General features: G+C 38.5%; 6 protein-coding genes across 6 annotated transcripts; 2 read left to right on the top strand and 4 right to left on the bottom strand.

The window, feature by feature from the left end:
* Positions 1-646: 646 nt before the first annotated feature.
* LOC137191147 (trypsin-1-like) lies at positions 647-2,203 on the bottom strand. The gene is made up of 6 exons (XM_067601005.1): positions 2,104-2,203; positions 1,858-2,008; positions 1,485-1,735; positions 1,242-1,378; positions 969-1,070; positions 647-829 (listed from the first exon to the last, which is right to left on the bottom strand). Exons 1-6 carry the CDS (start codon positions 2,141-2,143, stop codon positions 782-784), a joined length of 729 nt encoding a protein of 242 aa, XP_067457106.1. The 5' UTR covers positions 2,144-2,203; the 3' UTR covers positions 647-781.
* Positions 2,204-4,143: 1,940 nt separating this feature from the next.
* On the bottom strand, positions 4,144-5,707 carry LOC137191146 (trypsin-1-like). Its single transcript, XM_067601004.1, has 6 exons — positions 5,601-5,707; positions 5,355-5,505; positions 4,982-5,232; positions 4,739-4,875; positions 4,466-4,567; positions 4,144-4,326 (listed from the first exon to the last, which is right to left on the bottom strand). The coding sequence occupies exons 1-6, from the start codon at positions 5,638-5,640 to the stop codon at positions 4,279-4,281; spliced, it is 729 nt and encodes a 242-aa protein (XP_067457105.1). The 5' UTR covers positions 5,641-5,707; the 3' UTR covers positions 4,144-4,278.
* Positions 5,708-7,490: 1,783 nt separating this feature from the next.
* Positions 7,491-9,044, bottom strand: LOC137191145 (trypsin-1-like). Its single transcript, XM_067601003.1, has 6 exons — positions 8,946-9,044; positions 8,700-8,850; positions 8,327-8,577; positions 8,082-8,218; positions 7,815-7,916; positions 7,491-7,675 (listed from the first exon to the last, which is right to left on the bottom strand). The coding sequence occupies exons 1-6, from the start codon at positions 8,983-8,985 to the stop codon at positions 7,628-7,630; spliced, it is 729 nt and encodes a 242-aa protein (XP_067457104.1). The 5' UTR covers positions 8,986-9,044; the 3' UTR covers positions 7,491-7,627.
* Positions 9,045-10,913: 1,869 nt separating this feature from the next.
* Positions 10,914-12,536, top strand: LOC137191144 (trypsin-1-like). Its single transcript, XM_067601002.1, has 6 exons — positions 10,914-10,978; positions 11,091-11,241; positions 11,364-11,614; positions 11,801-11,940; positions 12,064-12,165; positions 12,259-12,536. The coding sequence occupies exons 1-6, from the start codon at positions 10,939-10,941 to the stop codon at positions 12,304-12,306; spliced, it is 732 nt and encodes a 243-aa protein (XP_067457103.1). The 5' UTR covers positions 10,914-10,938; the 3' UTR covers positions 12,307-12,536.
* A 1,344-nt stretch (positions 12,537-13,880) lies between these two features.
* Positions 13,881-26,497, top strand: LOC137190661 (uncharacterized). The gene is made up of 13 exons (XM_067600183.1): positions 13,881-14,007; positions 14,096-14,246; positions 14,357-14,607; positions 14,691-14,824; positions 14,929-15,030; positions 15,144-15,179; positions 19,134-19,226; positions 23,862-24,057; positions 24,286-24,442; positions 24,756-24,854; positions 24,991-25,154; positions 26,117-26,253; positions 26,348-26,497. The coding sequence occupies exons 1-13, from the start codon at positions 13,968-13,970 to the stop codon at positions 26,495-26,497; spliced, it is 1,710 nt and encodes a 569-aa protein (XP_067456284.1). The 5' UTR covers positions 13,881-13,967.
* On the bottom strand, positions 18,669-21,687 carry LOC137191143 (trypsin-2-like). The gene is made up of 5 exons (XM_067601001.1): positions 21,586-21,687; positions 21,331-21,484; positions 20,981-21,240; positions 19,107-19,243; positions 18,669-18,999 (listed from the first exon to the last, which is right to left on the bottom strand). Exons 1-5 carry the CDS (start codon positions 21,623-21,625, stop codon positions 18,847-18,849), a joined length of 744 nt encoding a protein of 247 aa, XP_067457102.1. The 5' UTR covers positions 21,626-21,687; the 3' UTR covers positions 18,669-18,846.
* Positions 26,498-26,567: the final 70 nt, after the last annotated feature.

The raw sequence follows: 26,567 nt of genomic DNA, 5'->3' as shown, positions 1-26,567 counted from the left end.
TAGGTAATTCTAACTATAATGAATAGAAGAGTTTTTAAAAATCTGAATCATATCATAAGACAACAAATACATTAAACATACACCCAAACATTAAGTGCAAAAAGTGGTCAACACAGAAGTAATACTGATATTTAGGCCCTTATATATCATAATATATCATAACTGAATAATGTATAATATCAAATAGGATCTTGGGTATGTAATTAATAAATATTTTGCATTGGTATTTCTGTTTACACAAGGCTTTTGAGCCCATTTTAACACAAGCTGCAGTATTATAAACATTAAGGTCACATACACATGTACCTCTAATTAATGTAACTAATGATAAATGCACTTTCTCTGATTGCATTTTTATTTGTTGCTGGACAAATTATTCTTCTTTGAATAGATTTTGAATAGATTGAGTAGAATTTTGCAATGACAAAGTTTGTCATTTTACCAGTTTGGATTTCAAAATACAGTATAAACAGTAGACATAGGATAAGCAGGATAAGATAAGCAGTGATTGCCTTGTTTGTAATGTATCATGAAGGACAGTGAACTGTTTTAAAACCTTAGTGAAAAATCAAGGCTAAGTTTTATAGTGCTGTGATGAGAATACCACGATGTAGGAAGACAAAGGCTAAAAAAATGGAAAGAACAATTGTATGCAAGTCAGGTGTATGACTTTATTGATGCAGATGAGAAATGGCTGCACATTGTTCAAAACTACAACATTACTGGAGTTAGAATAATGGAAGAGAGGCAGCAGAATAAGATGATGGTCACATGATCAGATTTAATTGCTGGCCATGGTCTCCTCCAGCCACTGGTTGAAGAGGCACACCTGGGAATGGAGACAGAAAGAGGTAAGTTAAAACAGGCAGCCAGCAGCATATATGTTGAATGTTAACTGGACATGCAAAATGTGAAAGTTCAGTTGAAATAGTGATTTAATTTATTATGAAGAGATATTTTAGCTATACCCTGCAGTAGACACCAGGGTGGTCCCTCTCAGCACATCCGTATCCCCAGGACACGACACCCTGCAGCTCACCGTTGCACACAACGGGGCCACCAGAGTCACCCTGAAAGAGAGAATATGAACAGTGAACAGAGTGAAAGAATAAATTATTCCAATGTATTTCAATACTAAAAATAACAAATATTCTTATATTGAAATACCAATATTCTTGATTTTTCAACCCAGAAGCACAGGTCTAGATCTAGGCCCTTTGCAGATTCCTTTTGTTACGTACCTGGCAGGAATCCTTGCCGCCCTCCAGGAATCCAGCACAGAACATGGCATCAGTGATCATGCCAGGGTAGGCATTGTCACAGTCGGTTTGGGGGAGGATGGGGAGGTCCAGGCACTGCAGTTTGTCACCGTCATCAACTGCAATGTTTAAAAGAAAGTATGGGTGAAAAACAATTAAAAAAACACAAATGTTGCTCTGAAACATTCCGTAACTCTTAGCTGTTCAAATGCAGATGATACTCACCGGAGCTCATGGTGTTGCCCCAGCCAGAGACAAGACACATGGTGCCAGCGGGGGCGCAGCTGGTGGGCAGAGCCACAGGCTGCACAAACTCGTTGAGGGTGGCGGGCTCGCTCAGCTTGATCAGCATGATGTCATTGTCGATGGTGTAGGCGTTGTAGTTGGGGTTGCGGATGACACGGGAGGAGCTGATGAACTGCTCGGTTCCCTCATTGACCCTGATGTGGTGCTCTCCAAGACGCACCTGAATACGGCTGGAAAAAGACAATAAACAAAGGATAAGTGCAAAAACACAGAAAAATGACTAGTACATATACATTTGTATATCACTTGGATAATACCTATTATGCTGGAAAAACATGAAGAATGTGCTTACGACTTGTAGCAGTGAGCAGCAGACACAACCCAGTTCTCGTTGACCAGGGAGCCACCACAGAAGTGGTAGCCAGAGTTCAGAGACACCTGATGGGGCTGGGAGTGGGCCTGGCACTCATACCCTCCGACGATCTTGTCGTCCTCTGTGGCAACTGAAAACACACAGGGAGCCAAACAGTTAGTGGCCAAGTGAAAGTTTTTATAATTCAGTGATTAGGGCTAATGACTGGGAGAGATATATGCTTACAAGCAGCTCCGATGAGCAGAACGAAGACCAGAGACCTCATGGTTGCTGTGTGATCTTGTCGATGAGAGGACTTCACCTGGAGCCCCGGTTTATATGGAAAGGCAGCTCTCCTGTTTCTGTGCTGAACACACCTCCCAAAGTTGTTTTTCACCAATCAGAATCCTGGAAAAATGATTGTGGGTATTCTGGGAAAAGCAAACTTTTTTTTGCTGATGGGTGGTGATGTGTCAGGCACTGATGACTGACATGGTTTAAATTCTATTGTTTGTTAATCTTTTTAGAGTAACATTAAATGTAATTGTAAATAATGGACAATGATTAAAAAACACATTCAAACACATTTTAAAATTCAGTGTAGCAAATATATGCATTTATATAAAAATGACTATCCATATGACATAGATTGATTGATCTTTGATTATGTAATGCCTGCATGTCTTCCTGTCATCCTGGCCTTGACTCGGGCCCTGACGCAGTGCCAGGTGGAGCCTCTCTCACAGGCTGACTTGCTGTCAGGCTCTAGCCTTCACAAAGGAAAACAGTAAGGAAGGCAGTTTCACAACTATTGTAAAATGTACATACAGTATGAATTATTTCTCCTTCTCCCCCTTTGATTTTAACTCAGTGCATGTCATATCATGTTATGCAATAACATTGTGAATATGTTAAAGTGAAGAATTAGTTCAAATAATAACTTTACTAATGATACTAAATACATGGGTTAATTAAAAAAACAGGCAAATTTCATGTAGTTATTATTGGGGAAAAGAAAAAGCTATACTGTTAAATCAAAATAATTGACAGTAAAGGCAATAAGAAAAAGGTAAAAAAACAACAACCCAAAAAACAGGTGTAATAATCATTACAGAGGATTAAATACAGAGCAGTGACTTCTATTCACCTTTATTTGGCACATTCAGAAGGATGTTTTTACTGATTCACTCAGTTTACAATATACATCCACATGTTGTGCTAGTAAATATGCCAAAATTGGCACAGAATTATATTCTAATATATTTTATATTATTATATTTGTCACATTTTAAAAGGAAACACATCTTGTTCTCAGTGATTCTTTCCTTTGTAAGTTTCATGACTGTTTATGTCTTCTTGTCTCATTGTCCAGACTGTGGATATACTGTATTTTTATGTGGTCTGTCTCTACTTCAGGTGTCTCTCTGTGAAAAGTTTTTCTGCTAGTTTATATTTTCTCACAGTAATTAACATAACTACAGTGCCTTTATTTTGTCTATTACACTTGTATTCCTGTTTATCCATGTTGTTCCACTGCAGGTTTTTGTTTGCTCTCCAAAAAAATTGAGCTGACATGAGTCTTTTGAGGTAATAGGTTGTTTGCAGAGTTGATTGTATTTACCAAAGTTTTAGGTAATTCTAACTATAATGAATAGAAGAGTTTTTAAAAATCTGAATCATATCATAAGACAACAAATACATTAAACATACACCCAAACATTAAGTGCAAAAAGTGGTCAACACAGAAGTAATACTGATATTTAGGCCCTTATATATCATAATATATCATAACAGAATAATGTATAATATCAAATAGGATCTTGGGTATATAATTAATAAATATTTTGCATTGGTTTTTCTGTTTACACAAGGCTTTTGAGCCCATTTTAACACAAGCTGCAGTATTATATACATTAAGGTCACATACACATGTATCTCTAATTTATGTAACTAATGATAAATGCACTTTCTCTGATTGCATTTTTATTTGTTGCTGGACAAATTATTCTTCTTTGAATAGATTTTGAATAGATTGAATAGAATTTTGCAATGACAAAGTTTGTCATTTTACCAGTTTGGATGTCAAAATACAGTATAAACAGTAGACATAGGATAAGCAGGATAAGATAAGCAGTGATTGCCTTGTTTGTAATGTATCATGAAGGGCAGTGAACTGTTTTAAAACCTTAGTGAAAAATCAAGGCTAAGTTTTATAGTGCTGTGATGAGAATACCACGATGTAGGAAGACAAAGGCTAAAAAAAACTAAAAGAAATGGAAAGAACAATTGTATGCAAGTCAGGTGTATGACTTTATTGATGCAGATGAGAAATGGCTGCACATTTTTCAAAACTACAACATTACTGGAGTTAGAATAATGGAAGAGAGGCAGCAGAATAAGATGATGGTCACATGATCAGATTTAATTGCTGGCCATGGTCTCCTCCAGCCACTGGTTGAAGAGGCACACCTGGGAATGGAGAGAGAAAGAGGTTAGTTAAAACAGGCAGCCAGCAGCATATATGCTGAATGTTAACTGGACATGCAAAATGTGAAAGTTCAGTTGAAATAGTGATTTAATTTATTATGAAGAGATATTTTAGCTATACCCTGCAGTAGACACCAGGGTGGTCCCTCTCAGCACATCCGTATCCCCAGGACACGACACCCTGCAGCTCACCGTTGCACACAACGGGGCCACCAGAGTCACCCTGAAAGAGAGAATATGAACAGTGAACAGAATGAAAGAATAAATGATTTCAATATATTTCAATACTAAAAATAACAAATATTCTTCTATTTAAATACCAATATTCTTGATTTTTCAACCCAGAAGCACAGGTCTAGATCTAGGCCCTTTGCAGATTCCTTTTGTTACATACCTGGCAGGAATCCTTGCCGCCCTCCAGGAATCCAGCACAGAACATGGCATCAGTGATCATGCCAGGGTAGGCATTGTCACAGTCGGTTTGGGGGAGGATGGGGAGGTCCAGGCACTGCAGCTTGTCACCGTCATCAACTACAATGTTTAAAAGAAAGTATGGGTGAAAAACAATTAAAAAAACACAAATGTTGCTCTGAAACATTCTGTAAGTCCTAGCTGTTCAAATGCAGATGATACTCACCGGAGCTCATGGTGTTGCCCCAGCCAGAGACAAGACACATGGTGCCAGCGGGGGCGCAGCTGGTGGGCAGAGCCACAGGCTGCACAAACTCGTTGAGGGTGGCGGGCTCGCTCAGCTTGATCAGCATGATGTCATTGTCGATGGTGTAGGGGTTGTAGTTGGGGTTGCGGATGACACGGGAGGAGCTGATGAACTGCTCGGTTCCCTCATTGACCCTGATGTGGTGCTCTCCAAGACGCACCTGAATACGGCTGGAAAAAGACAATAAACAAAGGATAAGTGCAAAAACACAGAAAAATGACTAGTACATATACATTTGTATATCACTTGGATAATACCTATTATGCTGGAAAAACATGAAGAATGTGCTTACGACTTGTAGCAGTGAGCAGCAGACACAACCCAGTTCTCGTTGACCAGGGAGCCACCACAGAAGTGGTAGCCAGAGTTCAGAGACACCTGATGGGGCTGGGAGTGGGCCTGGCACTCATACCCTCCGACGATCTTGTCGTCCTCTGTGGCAACTGAAAACACACAGGGAGCCAAACAGTTAGTGGCCAAGTGAAAGTTTTTATAATTCAGTGATTAGGGCTAATGACTGGGAGAGATATATGCTTACAAGCAGCTCCGATGAGCAGAACGAAGACCAGAGACCTCATGGTTGCTGTGTGATCTTGTCGATGAGAGGACTTCACCTGGAGCCCCGGTTTATATGGAAAGGCAGCTCTCCTGTTTCCGTGCTGAACACACCTCCCAAAGTTGTTTTTCACCAATCAGAATCCTGGAAAAATGATTGTGGGTATTCTGGGAAAAGCAAACTTTTTTTTGCTGATGGGTGGTGATGTGTCAGGCACTGATGACTGACATGGTTTAAATTCTATTGTTTGTTAATCTTTTTAGAGTGACATTAAATTTAATTGTAAATAATGGACGCTGATTAAAAAAACACATTTAAATGCATTTTAAAATTCAGTGTAGCAAATATATGCATTTATATAAAAATGACTATCCATATGACATAGATTGATTGATCTTTGATTATGTAATGCCTGCATGTCTTCCTGTCATCCTGGCCTTGACTCGGGCCCTGACGCAGTGCCAGGTGGAGCCTCTCTCACAGGCTGACTTGCTGTCAGGCTCTAGCCTTCACAAAGGATAACAGTAAGGAAGGCAGTTTCACAACTATTGTAAAATGTACATACAGTATGAATTATTTCTCCTTCTCCCCCTTTGATTTTAACTCAATGCATGTCATATCATGTCATGCAATAACACTGTGAATATGTTAAAGTGAAGAATTAGTTCAAATAATACTACACAAATGATAATAAATACACTGGTTAATTTAAAAAAAATCAGGCAAATTTCACGTAATTGTTATTAGGGAATAGAAAAAACTATACTATTAATTCAAAATAATTTACATTGAAGGCAATAAGAAATACGTTAAAAAAACGGCCATAATAATCATTACAGGGGATTAAATACAGAGCAGTGACTTCTATTCACCTTTATTTGGCACATTCAGAAGGATGTTGTTACTGATTCACTCAGTGTATAATATACATCCACATGTTGTGCCAGTAAATATGCCACCACATCAAAATTTCCAAAGAATTATATTCTAATATAATAATATTTGTCACATTTTAAAAGGAAACACATCTTGTTCTCAGTGATTCTTTCCTCTGTAAGTTTCCAGGACTGTTTATGTCTTCTTGTCTCATTGTCCAGACTGTGGATATGCTGTATTTTTATGGGGTCTGTCTCTACTTCAGGTGTCTCTCTGTGAAAAGATTTTCTGCTAGTTTATATTTTCTCACAGTTATTAACATAACTACAGTGCCTTGATTGTATTTGCCAAAGTTTTAGGTAATTCTAACTAAAATGAATAGAAGAGTTTTTAAAAATCTGAATCATATCATAAGACAACAAATACATTAAACATACACCCAAAGTGCAAAAAGTGGTCAACACAGAAGTAATATCGATATTTAGGCCCTTATATATCATAATATATCATAACTGAATAATGTATAATATCAAATAGGATCTTGGGTATGTAATTAATAAATATTTTGCATTGGTATTTCTGTTTACACAAGGCTTTTGAGCCCATTTTAACACAAGCTGCAGTATTATAAACATTAAGGTCACATACACATGTACCTCTAATTTATGTAACTAATGATAAATGCACTTCCTCTGATTGCATGTTTATTTGTTGCTGGACAAATTATTTTTCTTTGAATAGATTTTGAATAGATTGAATAGAATTTTGCAATGACAAAGTTTGTCATTTTACCAGTTTGGATGTCAAAATACAGTATAAACAGTAGACATAGGATAAGCAGGATAAGATAAGCAGTGATTGCCTTGTTTGTAATGTATCATGAAGGGCAGTGAACTGTTTTAAAACCTTAGTGAAAAATCAAGGCTAAGTTTTATAGTGCTGTGATGAGAATACCACGATGTAGGAAGACAACGGCTAAAAAAATGGAAAGAACAATTGTATGCAAGTCAGGTGTATGACTTTATTGATGCAGATGAGAAATGGCTGCACATTGTTCAAAACTCTACAACATTACTGGAGTTAGAATAATGGAAGAGAGGCAGCAGAATAAGATGATGGTCGCATGATCAGATTTAATTGCTGGCCATGGTCTCCTCCAGCCACTGGTTGAAGAGGCACACCTGGGAATGGAGACAGAAAGAGGTAAGTTAAAACAGGCAGCCAGCAGCATATATGTTGAATGTTAACTGGACATGCAAAATGTGAAAGTTCAGTTGAAATAGTGATTTAATTTATTATGAAGAGATATTTTAGCTATACCCTGCAGTAAACACCAGGGTGGCCCCTCTCAGCACATCCGTATCCCCAGGACACGACACCCTGCAGCTCACCGTTGCACACAACGGGGCCACCAGAGTCACCCTGAAAGAGAGAATATGAACAGTGAACAGAGTGAAAGAATAAATTATTCCAATATATTTCAATATTAAAAATAAAAAATATTCTTCTATTTAAATACCAATATTCTTGATTTTTCAACCCAGAAGCACAGGTCTAGGCCCTTTGCAGATTCCTTTTGTTACGTACCTGGCAGGAATCCTTGCCGCCCTCCAGGAATCCAGCACAGAACATGGCATCAGTGATCATGCCAGGGTAGGCATTGTCACAGTCCGCTTGGGGGAGGATGGGGAGGTCCAGGCACTGCAGTTTGTCACCGTCATCAACTGCAATGTTTAAAAGATAGTATGGGTGAAAAACAATTAAAAAAAAACACAAATGTTGCTCTGAAACATTCTGTAAGTCCTAGCTGTTTAAATGCAGATGATACTCACCGGAGCTCATGGTGTTGCCCCAGCCAGAGACAAGACACATGGTGCCAGCGGGGGCGCAGCTGGTGGGCAGAGCCACAGGCTGCACATACTGGTTGAGGGTGGCAGGCTTGCTCAGCTTGATCAGCATGATGTCATTGTCGATGGTGTAGGGGTTGTAGTTGGGGTTGCGGATGACACGGGAGGAGCTGATGATCTGCTCGGTTCCCTCATTGACCCTGATGTGGTGCTCTCCAAGACGCACCTGAATACGGCTGGAAAAAGACAATAAACAAAGGATAAGTGCAAAAACACAGAAAAATGACTAGTACATATACATTTGTATATCACTTGGATAATACCTATTATGCTGGAAAAACATGAAGAATGTGCTTACGACTTGTAGCAGTGACCAGCAGACACAACCCAGTTCTCGTTGACCAGGGAACCACCACAGAAGTGGTACCCAGCATTCAGAGACACCTGATGGGGCTGGGAGTGGGCCTGGCACTCATACCCTCCGACGATCTTGTCGTCCTCCGTGGCAACTGAAAACACACAGGGAGCCAAACAGTTAGTGGCCAAGTGAAAGTTTTTATATTACAGTGATTAGGGCTAATGACTTGGAGAGATATATGCTTACAAGCAGCTCCGATGAGCAGAACAAAGACCAGAGACCTCATGGTTGCTGTGTGATCCTGTCGATGAGAGGACTTCACCTGGAGCCCCGGTTTATATCGAAAAGCAGCTCTCCTGTTTCCGTGACGAACATACCTCCCAAAGTTGTTTTTCACCAATCAGAATCCTGGAAAAAATGATTGTGGGTATTCTGGGAAAAGCAAATATTTTATTATGCTGATGGGTGGTGATGTGTCAGGCACTGATGACTGACATGGTTTAAATCCAGTTCAGTTCAATTCAACTCAGTTCAATTCAATTCAATTCAATTTTATTTATATAGTGCCAAATAACAACAAAAATCATCTCAGGGCACCTTTCACAAAGAGCAGGTCTAGATTGTACTCTTTAATTTACAGAGACCCAACGATTCCCCCATGAGCAAGCACATTGCTTGTATTGTTTGTAAATCTTTTTAGAGTAACATTAAATGTAATTGTAAATAATGGACACTGATTAAAAAATACATTTGAATGCATTTTAAAATTCAGTGTAGCAAATGTGTGCATTTATATGAAAATGATTATTCATATGACATAGATTGATTGATCTTTGATCACGTAATGCCTGCATGTCTTCTAGATGAGTTCGCTTATCTGAGGAACAAAAACTACAATATCTCTTGGAATCTCAGATGACTGTTTCTAACCATTTCGTGTAACATATTTTCAGCTCTACAAGGGATTGCATCTCTATTCAGCACAGAATGTATTTTGTTATCGTAAACCTTGACATGGATAGAGTGCTGTGCTATGAAGACGTGGCAGCAGCTCTGCAGATGGCCTGGTTCACAACCACAGTTGTGCAGATTGTGGCTTTCACAGGAAAACCAACCAACGTGTCTACACTTTGTTCGACACTTGAAAAGATGTTGATTCAGGAAAGTGAAAAGAGGTGAACAACAAGAAACTAAACATTCATTGCACAATTAGTAGATGAAGTCACCTGTGAGAACACTTCTCAGTGAACCATGTTTATACAGGATTGCACATGAGTTTAATTGTCAAGTGACTGACTTTTTAAAGTTGCCACTTCCATGTTCTTGTCAAATGTAATCTGATGATTCAGACAAAACCTTTTTGTAACATTGTTAGAAGTGAATAGGGTTACTGAATAGTATTGGCTAAAATCAATGCAAAGAGTTATAGCTGATGACATAATAAACTAAATTCTCGTCAGTCAGCTAGCCTGATATCTGGGTCAAATACAGCACAGAGCTGCCTTTGGTGAAGTTTGAGTCGACGTCAGGCATGTTGAGCTTTTTACATGTTAAAGTGAAGCTGCTGCAGGTTCGCATATTAAGTATGCATGAATAACGTTAATGGAAGAAAGTGCATGATTCCTCAAAATTCACAGTCCTTCCATAGTGTTCAAAAGGATTTAGAATCCAAAACGCACAGTATTTTCTTAGTTAATGGTGAGATTTGAACAGGACTTTTCCTCACTTTTAATGTTTCAACTCTATTTTGCATTGTACAACAGTTGGATTTGACTGTGTGTAAAATGTCAAACAGCAGTAGAAATTTAAAAAAAAATAGAAAAATGCAATGGACTATTATTTGCCAGGGCAGCTGAACAAAAAGGTTCAGACCTTTGAATGGATTCGATTCATTTTGATAATATGAGATATTGTTTCAGTCATTATGTTAAAGTTCATGTAAGTAAATGTTTATATACTCAAAGTAGACCTTTTATTGTTGGCAGACTCTTCTGTGACTCAGCCTTGAGCAAAGGCATGATGTGAATAATCCAGCTGTCTCAGCCATACTGAGTTGGATATTATTGGATCACAAGCCTGCGGTTCTTTGGGGTCAGTCACCTGGAATGAACCACCTACACTGGCTGGTACCTCACTATCAACTTTTTTATGTTGATTGACAATTACTTGACCAATCAGGGAGCTTGGAGTAGATATAAAAACAGGACTTTGAGTGACCTGACAGAATCAGACTGCAACCATGAGGTCTCTTGTCTTTGTTCTGCTCATCGGAGCCGCTTGTGAGTGTGACACAGTACTTGTAGAATGGGTTGACTGTCATTTCTCGTACACTTTTAAGTACTGACTTGAAGCGAACTATGAAGTAACCCTGATGCTCTTATCTGATTTCAGTTGCCACGGAGGACGACAAGATCGTCGGAGGGTATGAGTGCCAGCCCCACACAGAGCCCCATCAGGTGTCTCTGAATGCTGGGTACCACTTCTGCGGTGGCTCCCTGGTCAGTGAAAACTGGGTTGTGTCTGCTGCTCACTGCTACAAATCGTAAGCACATTCTAGATATTTTTTAGGCCTGACTTATTGATGGGAGAATAAACATTAAAATATAGAAAACTAGCATCTATTTCTTCTTCTGTCCATCTTATTCAATCTTTTATCTCTTTCAGTCGTATTGAAGTGCGTCTTGGAGAGCACCACATTGGAGTCAATGAGGGCAATGAGCAGTTCATTAGTGCTTCCCTTATCATCCGACACCCTCACTTCAACCGCTACAGTCTTGAGAATGACGTCATGCTGCTCAAGCTGAGTGAGCCTGCCATTCTCAACCAGTATGTGCAGCCCGTGGCTCTTCCTACCAGCTGTGCCCCCGCCGGCACCATGTGCAAAGTCACTGGCTGGGGCAACACCATGAGCTCCGGTGAGTAGTAACTCCTGCACTACCGTACATGCACTTTATCATTTTTTTTTCTGTAGTTCCCGTTTCCTCTAAATGTGTTTTGTTCTCCAGCTGAAAAACATCACAGACAAAACTAAATGCACATTTGTATATTAATTTTTCTACAATCTCCAACAATACATCCCTCCTTTTGTTTTCTTGCTGCAGCTTCTGACAGCAACAGGCTGCAGTGCCTGGAGATCCCTATCCTGTCTGATGAGGACTGTCACAACTCCTACCCTGGTGGTATGATTGACAACACCATGTTCTGCGCTGGATACCTGGAGGGAGGCAAGGACTCCTGTCAGGTGTGTATCTCTGCTTTTCAATCACGACTGCACTTCATGACCTTAATGAAGTATTGAAAATATTCACAATGTAATTCATGTAAATAATTCAGTGTAAGTATAATTATTCTCTACGTTTCTCAGGGTGACTCCGGTGGTCCTGTTGTGTGCAACGGTGAGCTGCAGGGCGTTGTGTCTTGGGGCTATGGATGTGCTGAGAAGAACCACCCTGGTGTCTACGCCAAGGTAATGCTTCACTGCATCAACTAGAAATATGACTCTCATACTGCTCAATGTGGCGACACTGCAACAAACTGACTAATGTCTTCCCATTTTCAGGTCTGTGTGCAGACTGACTGGCTGCACAGCACGATGGCCAGCAATTAGCTTGACCATTCAACCTCCACATCAGATAGACAAACCATTTTCACCTTCCCCAAATACCATCTTTTTTTAAGTTAACTTTATCTTTAAATGAACTTTAGTGAAATATGTTTATCAATGAAAAATGTTTTGAAATAAATGATAGGTTCTTCTGTTCAGTTATTATTTTCTTTTTTAAAAAAATATTTGTACAAGTCATGCTGGAAAAATAACTTGGTCGCTGTTTCAGTGGGTTACAGACTGTTATTGTAAATATGTGAATTAAATTGATGAATAAATGCTTAAAGTAATAAAACATGTCTATTCTTATTCCTTTATTGGCCATGAGTTGATATAACAAAGTATCTCTATAAAAATATTAATATTTCCAAAAGAAGAATCATTTCACCATCCACATAGAAAGAAATATAATTTTTTCACTCTGAGACCAACAGAACAGAAATGCAATATAACCCTATAAATGTGAGACAGTAGTGTTTGAAAGGAGAATTTTCCCATGTGGGTGGGCTTTATATGCCTGATATGGAAAGTGAGAAAAGAAAATTACATCATTCTAAATTCTATCTGTCCATATAAATTAATCCGTAGTCCATATAATCTGACACATTTACATTGTTAGGCCTTTCTATAATCTATTTTTTGTGTGACGTTTATTCATTTTATTCTTGTCTTGTCTGTTTTTTCCAATATTTATTCAATTGGTTTTGCCCCAGTGTCACTTGTCTGTGCCGTTAACCTTTTTTATTTTTACCTCCCTCTGTTGTCGCTAATCAACATTTTTAATTTTCTTGGTTGCAAAGTGCCTTACGGGAATAATCATTCGTTTCTCAAAGCAGACTCAACCATCATATCTGAATTTAGTTTTCAGGTAACAACTGCTGAGAAACACACAGCTGCCGAGACACTGTGTCCACACACATCTAAATATAGCGGTGACTTGTGTACCTGTGCAATGTGACCAGAGAAACATGAGCAAGCCTTCAACAAATAGTTAGTGGATTTATATCTAGACCAATATAAAAGTAACAATGCTAAGTAATCCACCAAAAGACCTGCATTCAAAACTTAACATATGTAAAAGTGAAGAAGTAGTAGAAATACAAATTGTGAAAAAAGGTCCCTTTCAGATGTTATTGGTATGTTATCATTGACAGATGAACTAGAAGAAGTGATGCTAAGTCAAACTTAATATACTGCTCCATAGCAATGCCTCCTTTCTTAGAGCTTATCCTTCTCTTTTATTCTACAGAATAACTACTGTAGCTGTCGACAAATGTGGATTTAAATACTTCACTCCGAAGCTCCACAAAACATAACAAAACCAGACTTAAATTAACATATTATCCACATATTATAGATTACAGAGGAATTACTTATACTTCAAAACATGAATACATTTATGCCGGAGTCAAAGTGATCTACATTTAAATTTTCCTTCAGGGTTTTCCAAATTTGCTGTCAAGAAAGCCATCCTAATTTTTGCAATGAAAGGTGTTTCTTTATCAAATTCTAGAAATGAACCACCTAACCCTAATATCCTGCTGCAGTGATTGGCTCTCCACTGACCAATGAGGACGGCTGGCGGGCAGGGAGCTTCTCTTGAATGTGGATATAAACCGGGGCTCCAGGTGAAGTCCTCTCATCGACAAGATCACACAGCAACCATGAGGTCTCTGGTCTTCGTTCTGCTCATCGGAGCTGCTTGTAAGCATATATCTCTCCCAGCCCTAATCACTGAATTATAAAAACTTTCACTTGGCCACTAACTGTTTGGCTCCCTGTGTGTTTTCAGTTGCCACGGAGGACGACAAGATCGTCGGAGGGTATGAGTGCCAGGCCCACTCCCAGCCCCATCAGGTGTCTCTGAACTCTGGCTACCACTTCTGTGGTGGCTCCCTGGTCAATGAGAACTGGGTTGTGTCTGCTGCTCACTGCTACAAGTCGTAAGCACATTCTTCATGTTTTCCCAGGATAATAGTGGAATACACATTTGTATGTAATAGTCATTTTTGTGTGTTTTTGCACTAATATCCTGTCTTCTGTCTTTTTCCAGTCGTGTTGAGGTGCGTCTTGGAGAGCACCACATCAGGGTCTCCGAGGGAACTGAGCAGTTCATCACCTCCTCCCGTGTCATCCGCAACCCCAACTACAACGCCTACACCATCGACAATGACATCATGCTGATCAAGCTGAGCAAGCCCGCCACCCTCAACCAGTATGTGCAGCCTGTGGCTCTGCCCACCAGCTGCGCCCCCGCTGGCACCATGTGTCTTGTCTCTGGCTGGGGCAACACCATGAGCTCCAGTGAGTAGTTACTCCTGCATTGCACTTTGCTTTTACTGCAGTGTAGTTCCAGTTTCCTCTGAATCTGTTTTTGTTCTTGGCAGCTGACGGAAACAAGCTGCAGTGCCTGGACCTCCCCATCCTGTCTGACAGTGACTGCCAGAACTCCTACCCTGGCATGATCTCTGACGCCATGTTCTGCGCTGGATATCTGGAGGGAGGCAAGGACTCTTGCCAGGTCTGTAATTCGGTGTTCATGCAGAAATATAGCTATATGAAATAAGTCATGTTGAGTTTTTATTGGAATTGAATTGCATCTCACACTATTCTTTCTGCTCTCAGGGTGACTCTGGTGGCCCCGTCGTGTGCAACGGTGAGCTGCAGGGTGTTGTGTCCTGGGGATACGGCTGTGCTCAGAGGGACCACCCTGGTGTCTACGCCAAGGTAACTTTAAAACAAGGAAGGCTATTCAGTCAATACACTGTGTCCAGTTAAACTTTACTCAGGCTATCTGAACTGCAATGACACACTGATTCACTGTTCTATCCTCCTTTTAGGTCTGCATCTTCAACGAATGGCTGGAGAGCACCATGGCCAGCTACTAAGTGATCTAAACCAGTAACAACTTCAGTCAAGCAGCTCAACATCATTCGCTGTTTATGTTCCATCATCTTTTGTACTGAAGAATATGACAAATAAACAATATAAAGCTGAGTCTTGTTTATGTGAAATAATTTCAAAAAACAGATTCTTAAGTTTACATAGTTATTACTTTATCTAACAATAATGACTAAACTAAATCCAGCAAGTAATTTCTACATATATTATTTTTGCACATAAATCAACAAACTGGATAAAAGAGTGAAAGAGAGAGGTGCCACGAATGTTGCCTATTGAATAGCTAAACAAAATGTCAATGCATTATTTATTTTCACAACATAATAGCTATTGCTGTTGCCTCAGAAACATCCAAAGTGGATGCTGCCATCCTCACTCCAAAAGGTTTCATTTAATTAATTTCAATATATTAACATTTTATTTAAATTACACTGATGACATTTTTATCCGAAATCTAAATTGCCCCTCTAGGGTCTTGTCTAAAGCATAATGACCAATATATTCTCCAATATATTGCTGACCTTTCTTCCACAGCAGGATTTCTTCATTTATTTTAACTCAAGTTCTGTTTTTTTTTTTGTTTTTTTTTGACCTATTTGTTCAGAATTTGACTGGATTTGTCATGCAGCTCGAAGGACCTGTGGACGGTCTTCATCTACATCTGCATTTTACAGCAGTCTCACAACTGGTTAGAAGATGGATGTTTGCGGTGGTCGTTGCTAATTAATAATTCAATTTCATCACCCTGCTTTTGAATTATGAATAAATTAATTATAAATGGATATGCAAACTGATTTAAAATTTTACATTTTGTCATTCATTTGCTAAAGTGTCCTCCTGTCATATTCCATCTAATCTATTTCTTTATCTTGTGTCACTGTGATAATGATGAAGAGGAGTATTTCACTTGTCTAGAGCGATGATGCTCTCATGGTGCATTCATTGCAGTCTTCTTTCTGTCTGTGGAAGACTGATGAGAGATGCTGCCGTGCAACTGTCCACTGATTGATTTCAAGCAGTTGACTGCTTGTTACAAAAGTGTCAAACAGGATGCACGGTATCACTCTGTCATAACTGACTACTGGCAGCTGATGTTTCAACCACCAGTTTCAACCTTTCATGGACAAGAAATCAAGGTCATTGTGGGAAGCACAGTAATTGTAGTATTTCTGAACATCATAATGTTAAAACTGCATAGTGACACCAGTTTGACAACGTGTAAGTCTGTTTTTTCTTCTTAATGATACTGTCAGGTGATCAGTCAAAATGTGCTTGACTTCAATAATACAGCTTGTGTTGCATCAGTTCCTTGATCTTTTTAAAACTAAGCTTTAACCCTTACACACTGTTCATATTCTAACCCTTCATTGTATGGAGTGGGTAATTTTTGACCTGGCTCAAGTGTTCCATTATAATTAGTCCTTATACCAAATTTTGAATCACAAATGTATTTTGCATCCATATATATATATTATCAGTCATTAATAAATGGGTGATTAATCCTTTAATCATTAAAGTTTCAGAAAGAAGAGAGAGTATTTTCTTTAGGTTTGACACTGATCTCATGCTGTCTAAAACAACATGCCAAACAAAAGAACAAAACAACAAAACAGCCATAATTATTTCTATGAATTCTGTTGAAAGAGGAGGATGCAACAATATTTTTGAATGGTAGGTTTCATTATAAGCATTAAAACCATCAATCAACACTGCCTGTAAACCACATGCCGTCCTTTTCTGTCAAGTGTACTCAATCAACTCTGCATCGAGTGTATTAGTCATAAAACAAAACAACAAACTGGTTTGCAAATTTCAAACTAACAAAACTGCAAAAAACCCCATAACTGTTATAGTCCTTTTTTTGTTGTGCAGAAGTTGCATCTCCCTCTTTTGTGGCAGCTGACTGTGAGACTGCAGACTGACAGACAGTGATCAGGGGAAGATTTGACGACTGTGTTGCTGCGGCTGCTGTGGCTGGCGTGTGGGGAAGGTGGTGTCACCTTTGAATGAGAGAAGTCACAAGGACCTTTCCTTCATTTTCTCTGTGTTTTCCTCGTCTAATACTTTCTCCTCAACTCACTGTCTCCTTTTTCATCTTGGAATAACAGATCCACCAAATCACTCAACTTCAACTTCACCAAATCAGTGAAATAGGTGCCCTCCACTGTAGGGAGGACTATGTTGGGCAACCACTATGTTGGCTGCCTCGGAGTGGGTGGGTTTAATGTGTCCCCATTGTCCCAATGACAAAAATACTCAGACATGCCAATTTGTAGTTTTACTATTTTAAGATTCCACATAACCAGCCTTCACCTTGATTTGACTGCCTCTAGTGACTTTAAAATTGGCAAAAGAAATCCCTTTAAATAAGGGATTTTTTGACCCAGAACACTCTCTACATACAAATATTTATACGAGCTGCACAAAAATATATAATTTTAAAATATTTCCATTTTTGTATATTCTGGGCCACTTTAGGAAAAGTCATAAAATTTCAGTTATGTCATTTAGGGTGTTTTTACTGCGTTCAAATGTCAAAATGTAAGGGTTAAGACATTCCAAATGCTAATTTTTTTCAAAAATATCTTTTTTTCTATTTTCATACTATTGAGCACCAAAGTTGTGGAGACAAAAACACAATTTTCAGATTTTCACATTGGACATAGCTCTAAAAGGGTGTCAAGCATTAGGACGTCCTCACTTGTGAATATCCTATTTAGACTGAACCATTATGATGATGATGGAGCATCTACCGGTGAGAGACCACGGACCCAATATGTACCAGCATTCACATCTCAAGATTTGGGTCCAAATCAAAAAATCTACTGAGATAAAATGAGCTATTCTCTCCATAACTAAAATGAACACAAGAGTGTGTCTGTCATATTCAGCCACACAACTTTTGAACCACAAAACAAACAAGGGAGACCTTTCTCTGCTTTAGCAAATTTAAAATAAAAAGCCAATTTTCTGCCCCTATATTGTTAAAAGGGCTCATGAGTAAGTAAATTCTGAACAAATGTGTGACTTCATTTCAGACTCATGTAGCCTGTGCCCTTCCTTTCCAGGTGTCTAAATCATTCTGCACTCAAGAGACAGAAAATCTATATGAGTGCAGTGTTCATGTGCACCTAGAAAACTAAAAGACTGAGAAAATGTCGTTAACACTACTCAAGCAGAACTTGAAAGCTGAACACTTTTAACAGGTTTTGATGGAAGGATGGAAGCAGTGACTGTGTGGCAATATCAGTCAAATTCACACATAATATGTTGGATTTACCTACAAGCTCATGTTTGATTTGTGGATTTTTTCAGTGCAGTCACCCCACCTATGATTGTTTGATTGTGGTTTATATTTGCTTTGGTGAAAATCTCACCGCTGATTTGAAATAAAGAACTGTTTATACAATGTCTATGAGAGCAGATACAGCACTGTATTGTCAGCAATAATAAACACACTGATGTATGACAGAATTGTAGATTTTATTGATTGAATGCATCTCACATCTATTTTTCTCTCTCTTTTCCACAGTTGCTTTTCTTTCTGACACAACCCATCACCACTTCCTGTTGCTGTCTCCTTCAGTTAAAATCTCTCTCTCTGGTTTCCACTCTCTCATGTATGTGATGGGAGATCACAGTCTAGCTGTATGTGGAGAGAATCTCATTGATCCAGGGCAGCAGAGAGCAGACTTTGGTGTAAACACCTGGGTAGTTGGGCTGAGCGCAGCCCTGGCCCCAAGAGACAATACCATGCAGCTCCCCGTTACACACCAGAGGACCACCGGAGTCACCCTGAGTAGGGGAGAGGTAGAGGAAGAGAAGAGAGAAGGTTTCCATTTATTACATTTTCACAGACCATCCAGCCTTATCTCATGTGTTTTGTAATTGAGTGAAAATACCTGACAAGCATCCTTGCCTCCCTCCAGGTATCCGGCACACACCATGTGGTCAGTGATCATGGCAGGGTAGGCGGTGTCACACTGCTCATGGGACAGAATGGGGACTTCCAAACACTGGAGGTAAAATGGGTTGAACACTGCAGATAAGAAAAAAAGACAAAGAAAAAAACAACAAAAAAACAGATAAGCGGGTCAGAATTTTTAATTTAAGTGAGCAGCATCACCACAAAATATTAGACCACTGTGTCAACTTTTATGGAGCTAAGAATAGAACAGCTATTAGCTTTTAGCTTGGCTGCTATAATTATCATTAAATTGGTGTGGTATTGGTTTTAATTGGGATTTAAAAGTCTGTTTGATCCATCAAACACACCCTTAAGCTTTCACAAGAAGTTAGTTGAAATTCATCACAGTTGGAGGATTTTACCTGACAATATGTAGTGGACTAATCACTTGGTACAAGTTACAAAAAACATTAAAGCAAATTTTCAGGCTTTTTGAACAAAGACTAGAATGCAAAGATGCTGTATAAATGTTTGTAGTTTCTACTGAAACCTTATATATGTGTGGAGGGTTGAAAGGGCCAAAACTAAATATATAAATATATGAATAATTATATAATTCAATGCTTAAATAAATGAATAGAATAAAAATTATATAATTTAATGCTTGATTGGCTACAGCTAACATATCTACCACTGTAGGACACAAAATTTCTTTAAAATCTGCATCGGGTGCTGCCATCTTGAATTAGATGAAAGCAATAGATTCAAGTTCAACCACTAATCGCAGGTCAGAGTCCGCCCCTTGACTTTTGATGGATAAATGTGAATAAATGAATAAGTAAATAAATAAAATTATGAATATATTAATAACATATACTTAATATTATCAATATTTAATGTCTCATTTAATTTGTGATTTATTTATTTATGGTAAAAATTAAGCATTAAGTTATATAATTATTTATTTATTAATTTATTTAAGCATTAAATTATATAAATTACACCATGAATAAATGAAAGTATATATATAAATAAATAAATAAAATTATAAATAGAAAAATAAATGTGAACAAATGAATAAATCAATAAAAAAATAATATATGAATAAATAAATAGACGTGTAATGTGTAAATATATATAAATGAATAAATACAAGATAAATACACAAATAAATTAAACATTAACATATTTAGTATCTCATTTGCGATTTATTTATTTATGGTGACAATTAAGCAGTAAATGATATAATTAGCCTACTTATTTATTCATTTATTTAAGCATTTTGGTATATAATTATATATTTATTCATTTGTTAAAGCATTTAGTTATATAATTAGTTATGTATTTGTATATTTAGTCTTAACCCTTAAAAATCTCCATACATATTCAAGGTTTTGACTCCAAGAATAAAATACATTTCAGTTTTTCAGTTTCTTTCCGGCCAGGAAAATCTTTTATCGTTGGTGGCAAGCCAAGCCACCTTGGCATTTGTAGTGTGAAATAGTGCCTGTACGCTTTTCCTCCTAAAGGTTAATGATTTATTTCACAAAACTGTGATCATTTCTGTGTTAGTAGTGGTCAGATGATCGACCTTAGCTTTAAACACAGAGGGAAACCTTGTCTTAGACCATGACAGCAGTCAAGAGTTTAATGTAGCCTACTTCAGTACTCAATGTCTTATTGAAGGCTTTTGTAAAAAGGTGTTCAAATGTATGGAAGGCCATGAGTGTAATAATTTATCATGTTTTGTTTCCTCAGGTGATGAAAACATCTTTTGTCAATGATAGAAGATCATAACAGAATATATATTCTATTATCATGAGAAAAATATTTGTCAAGTTTTCTATGTCAAGATCAGGTGCACCTCACCTGAATCAGAGTAGATGTTTCCCCATCCAGATACAGTGCACATGGTCCCAGGTGCTGGGCAGGCTGTGGGCAGGGACACAGGACTGACGTACTCGTTCACGGTGACAGGGTGCGCCAGCTTCATCAGCATGATGTCGTAGTCCAGGGTCTGGTAGTCGTAACTCTGATGCCAGTAGATGGCATCTACAGGCATGTACTGCTCCGTGCCCTCATGGATCCAGATGTGGTTGTCACCCAGGATGGCAATCTGTGAATAGGGGCTGAAAAAGGGAGAAAGAACAAAATCATGATGATTCTTCAAATGATACAATTCAGAGAGAAATGTTTAAATACAGTAATGTAATACAAACTTTTGCCAGCAATGGGCAGCAGAGGCGATCCACTGGTTGTTAATGAGGGAGCCACCACAGAAGTGGTAGCCGAGGTTCAGGGACACCTGCCAGGGTTGAGAGTGAGCTGGACAATCGTAGCCACCCACAATCCTGTCATCCGAAGGGGCTGCCACTGTGATGTAAAGGTGAAAGAAAATGCTGCTTATCATAGTTACAATTCTTTTTTTTTTTTTTTACCTTAAAACCTTTGTACATACTGCAGATGTGCTTTACCTGCAGCACCCAAGAGTGTGAGCACGATCAGGCCAATCATCTTGCAGCTTCCTATGACCAGACTGGACGTAAATGATCTGTCGCTCACTGCATTTATACCTCAACTCCTCTGTGCCCCTCCATGCACCCCCCCTCCTCCTTCCCCCTCCATAACTTCAAACCTCCACCCAATTCTTCCTACCCACCCCCGAATCTCCATTCCACTCCTCCTGCCCCCAATCCCTGCCCTGAAAAATAACCTTATCTCCTTATGTGCCACGTTCATCCCCTCAGTTAATGAGTGAGCCACATCTAACTTGCCTGATATTAGACAAAAATGTGAACTCTTTACTCTCTGTTTTGGATTCAAAGGTCTGGACCCAGGCAAACATCTAACATATTTTTGTCCATGGATAGTGTTCTCTTCAGCCTGTTTTTTTTTTTAGCAGCATTTGGTATTTTTTCTATCACCAAAACAAATATGTCAACTGTTTTTACTGGTGACACATGTGTAACTCAACTTTTTACCAGACACAACAAATTATTGTAACCAGGCACACTTTATTATTACATACTGGTAGATTATAATAGAATTGAATCAACTGCACTTATTAAAGCTTGAGGTCTATTGATTGCTGTCTGACACCCAAAAGGGACTCACAATATGTTATTTTAACCTTAATCCTACTGACTGGGGTAACTGCAGACCCCAGAGGTTTACTTTTTGTCATATCTCACAGGTGTTTGATTCTATCATTCCAATTTTTCATTGTTTTCTGTTTCTGTTTTAGTTAGTGCTAGTGTGTGTGTGTGTGTGTGTGTGTGGGGGGGGGGGGGGGGGGGGGGGATTTGTATTAAAGGAAAGTATATATTTTCATATTACACATTATACAATTAACTGTAACTTTCCTAAAATAATAATCATCTGTTTTTTTTTATCAGATGACATTAATTGCATAACTAATAATAATACTTCATATCATTCTGTTTCTGTTTTAGTTAGTGCTTTTTAAAAATACCAATGTAGTGTAGTCAAAAGCATCCAATTCCACCTATGCAGTTTTAACAGATGGAACTATTTATTATTATTATTATTATTATTATTATTATTATTATTATTATTATTATTATTATTATTATTATTGCTATTATTATTATTATTATTATTATTATTATTATTATTATTATTATTATTATTATTAATAATAATAATAATGATAATAATAATAATAATAATAATAATTGTATTTGTATAGCACCCTTCATACAAACAGAATGCAGCTCAAAGTGCTTTACAGCAAAATAAATTACATGCACGAAGTGCTTCACATCAAGAAAGACAAAAATAGCATAAAATGAACATAAAACATGTAAATGTACATAAGAGGGAAAATAAAACATTTTGATATAACAAAATAAAGTGAAAATAGAACACATTATGAAATAAAATAAATAGAATAAAATGAAAAAAAACAAAATAAAAACAAAGATAAAACATAGAATACAGAGAATGTATAAAATCATTTATTGAGTTAATGTTTGGCATGGGTCCTAATTTAAAGTATCACACACAGTCAGGGGTGGTGGGGGTGGAGTCACTCTGTCATTTTGAACGCTTTGTAGAAAAACTGTACTTGGGATAAAAGATGCAATTTGTATTAAAGAAGAGTATATATTTTCATTTTACACATTATACAAATTAACTGTAACTTTCCTAAAATAATAGCAATCTGTTATCTGTTGTATTCAGATGACATTAATTACACAACTAATAATGTTTTGGGAAGGAATAAGTTAACATTTTGCTATGATGGTTGTTTCTTACAGTAGTTTATTCTTAGGATCCCCGGGGACCAGAGTCAGTAGTCCTTGTTTGTTAAATATGTTGGTAGGAAGAGGGTTCATTTTCTGCTCCGAGACCACAGATGAGTTTTTTCTCACGTCTCTTGGCTTTTATTCAAGGACAACTAAAAGGGCAAGTGTAAATCAACACATTTATTTACCTTCTTTAACCAAAACTATGACTCATACAATGTTTGGCAGTAGAGTCCCAAGTCTAACAAACAACAATCTATTGCTGCAACCCAAAATCCTGTTTTTTTGTATATTGTAGCCTGCTAATAATGAGTGACCCATGAGAATCATAAACAGGTGTTAAATGTGTGGAGACCTTGGGCCACATTCATAAATTGGGTACACAGACGATATAACCACAGAGGGTGTGATATGATGTGGCAGATGTGGGCAAACATGAAAATAGGAGTGCGATAAGAGAGTGGATTTGGGTGGACACTTAGCGCCGAGAGGTAAGAACACAGTGTGAAGACACAGATGGGGTCAACAGACAGAGGGAACAGCGGGGAGGGGGGGGACGGGCTGAGCACAGCGGGCTGGCAGGATATAAATGTGAGCTGGTGTGTGTTCAGGTATCTTCTGATCATTCACTAGACACCATGAGACTTCTCGCTCTGCTGCTGTTGATTGGAGCTGCTGGTAAAGACACAGAAATACACTCATGCACATGGATGCATACAGTGCCAGTCAAATGTTTGGACACACTTTCTCATTCAAGCGAATGGGAGGGTGTGTCCAAACTTTTGACTGGTACTGTACATGTATACTTTAATGTCAACAATTTAAAATATGTGAAGGAAAGCTGTGGTTAATAACTGAAGCACAAATCCCTCTATCTCTCTCAATGTGTGTGTGTGTGTGTAACAGCGGCAGTTCCCCGTGAGGATGGCAGGATCATTGGTGGACAGGAGTGTCAGCCTCACTCTCGTCCATACATGGCCTCCCTTAACTATGGCTACCACTTCTGTGGTGGGGTGCTCATCAACGACCGCTGGGTGCTCTCTGTTGCACACTGTTGGTACAAGTAAGTACACATGGATGGTGCAAAGACTGCCCTTAAATATTACAGAATTTTTCTCTTTTTCTGCAAAGTTCTTTCTATTTTTAACCATTTGTCTTGCTTGATTTGTATGATATTATTTCCCTTAGATAAAAACAATTGCAAACATCTGTAGGCAGAAGACTAATGCAGAAGACATCTACTAAATCTAAAAGTAAAAGTTGTGTAGTTGTTGCAATATTAAGACTGATGTAGAGTTATAAGAACTAATTTTAGTGAAAGCATCAGGCTTTTTCTACTTCCGCATTTTTCAAGTATATTCCACCTCCTCTTTCAGTCCCTATGCCATGCAGATCATGCTGGGAGAACATGATGTACGCAGGTTTGAGGGTACTGAACAGCTCGCCAAGACCGACAACATCATCTGGCACCCTAGGTGAGTAAAAAAAAAAAGAAAAATCCTGTATGAAAATCTTCCTCACTTTGCACAAATTAATGATCAACTGATTTATTCATTCAGTGCCAAGAAACAGCTCAAATCCCAAGCTGATATCACATTTCTCTGTATGCAGTTACGACTACCAGACTCTGGATTTCGACATCATGCTGATCAAGCTGTTCCACCCTGTGCAGGTGACAGAGGCAGTTGCACCTATCCCATTGCCCAAAGAGTGCCCAATGCCTGGGCTTCAATGCTCTGTGTCTGGTTGGGGTAACACTGCCATGGATGGAGAGGGTAGGTTGATAATAAGGATTTAATAATTTTATTTTATAAACATTTTCAGGTGGAATGTGCAAAGAACTGAATGTGCATGAAAACATACATACTTAAAGCCATATACACTTATAGCACCTTTAAAATCATTCTGATGGCATGTTTTTTTGTTTTTGGAAAAATGAGACGATCCTGATGAAACCAGTGCATGTTGCTTTCAATCCATTCATATCAGAGTCCCCCAGTTGGGGAAATTGGGCGGGAAGGGATGAGTAGGGGATGTCTTCTTTTAAGGCTCATGCTTGAGGGCATCTAAGTTGGACATTTTCAAATTCTGCAAAAAGCAGCTGTAAATATAAATCTGGTGATATTCAATATTTTCCTCCTTGTCAAAAAAATCTAATGAAAAAACAAACAAACAAAAAAACTATAATAAATTTATCCTACTAACAAGTATTGTCTTGTGTAGCCAGAGCCTGGTATACTGTAGCTTATTCCTCTGTGCCACAGACCTCCATTGTTGTATAAAAACGATTAATAACACATCACTGAGCCACACTGTCACACCGGGTGATATCGATCTCATTCCAATGAACACGGGCACTGTGGTCTATTTTGAGCAAATCCACTGTACACTGTCTTGCTGCTGTAAATACTCACCAGTGTGCCAAATCCACAGCTGAAAATAATAAATAATAATAATAATCCCACAACAAATACACAGCTGTTATATTCACCCTTTAAAAAAAAAAAAGTTTGTGACCCTTTTTTAAAAGATTTACATCCTAAATAGGAATGACTGGGCTTGAGGCTGAGAGCCAAGGATAAGCTGGGGAATTCGGGAAGTATTTAGATGTGTTTTCATGTGAATTGTAGACAATTACAAAAATATAGAATATTGCCAGCCTCATCTTTTAAAATGATGTATCTACTGGATTTACTGGAGACATCTCAGAGGTTTCTCTGTGTTCTGTCTGTTACAGTGAACTTGCCCCTCCGTCTGCAGTGTTTGGATGTTCCCATTATCGATGACCAGGACTGTCATAACGCCTATCCTGGTATGATCTCACCTCGTATGGTGTGTGCTGGATACCTCGATGGAGGCAGAGATGCATGCAATGTAAGTTAGACTAGCTGGACTCACAGCTCTGTATGTGTTTTAAAATCAATCACTGGTCTACCTGCTAACACTCATTCCACTTTGTGTTTGTCAGGGTGACTCCGGCAGCCCCCTGGTATGCAACGGAGAGGTCCAAGGCCTGGTGTCATGGGGACAGGGATGTGCCGTCCCCGGCTACCCCGGTGTCTATGTCAAACTGTGCCAGTACCTCTCCTGGATTGAAGACACCATGGCAAGCAACTAATGAAGAAATAACCTCACTTCTTCGACCCCTCATCTCTCTGCCCCACTCTTTCCTTCCACCCCTATATAAC

The sequence above is a fragment of the Thunnus thynnus genome, chromosome 10, assembly GCF_963924715.1.
Source record: "Thunnus thynnus chromosome 10, fThuThy2.1, whole genome shotgun sequence".
Classification (NCBI taxonomy): Eukaryota; Metazoa; Chordata; class Actinopteri; order Scombriformes; family Scombridae; genus Thunnus; species Thunnus thynnus.
Note: the sequence above shows the minus strand (reverse complement) of the source record. Positions and strands in the feature narration are given on the sequence as shown.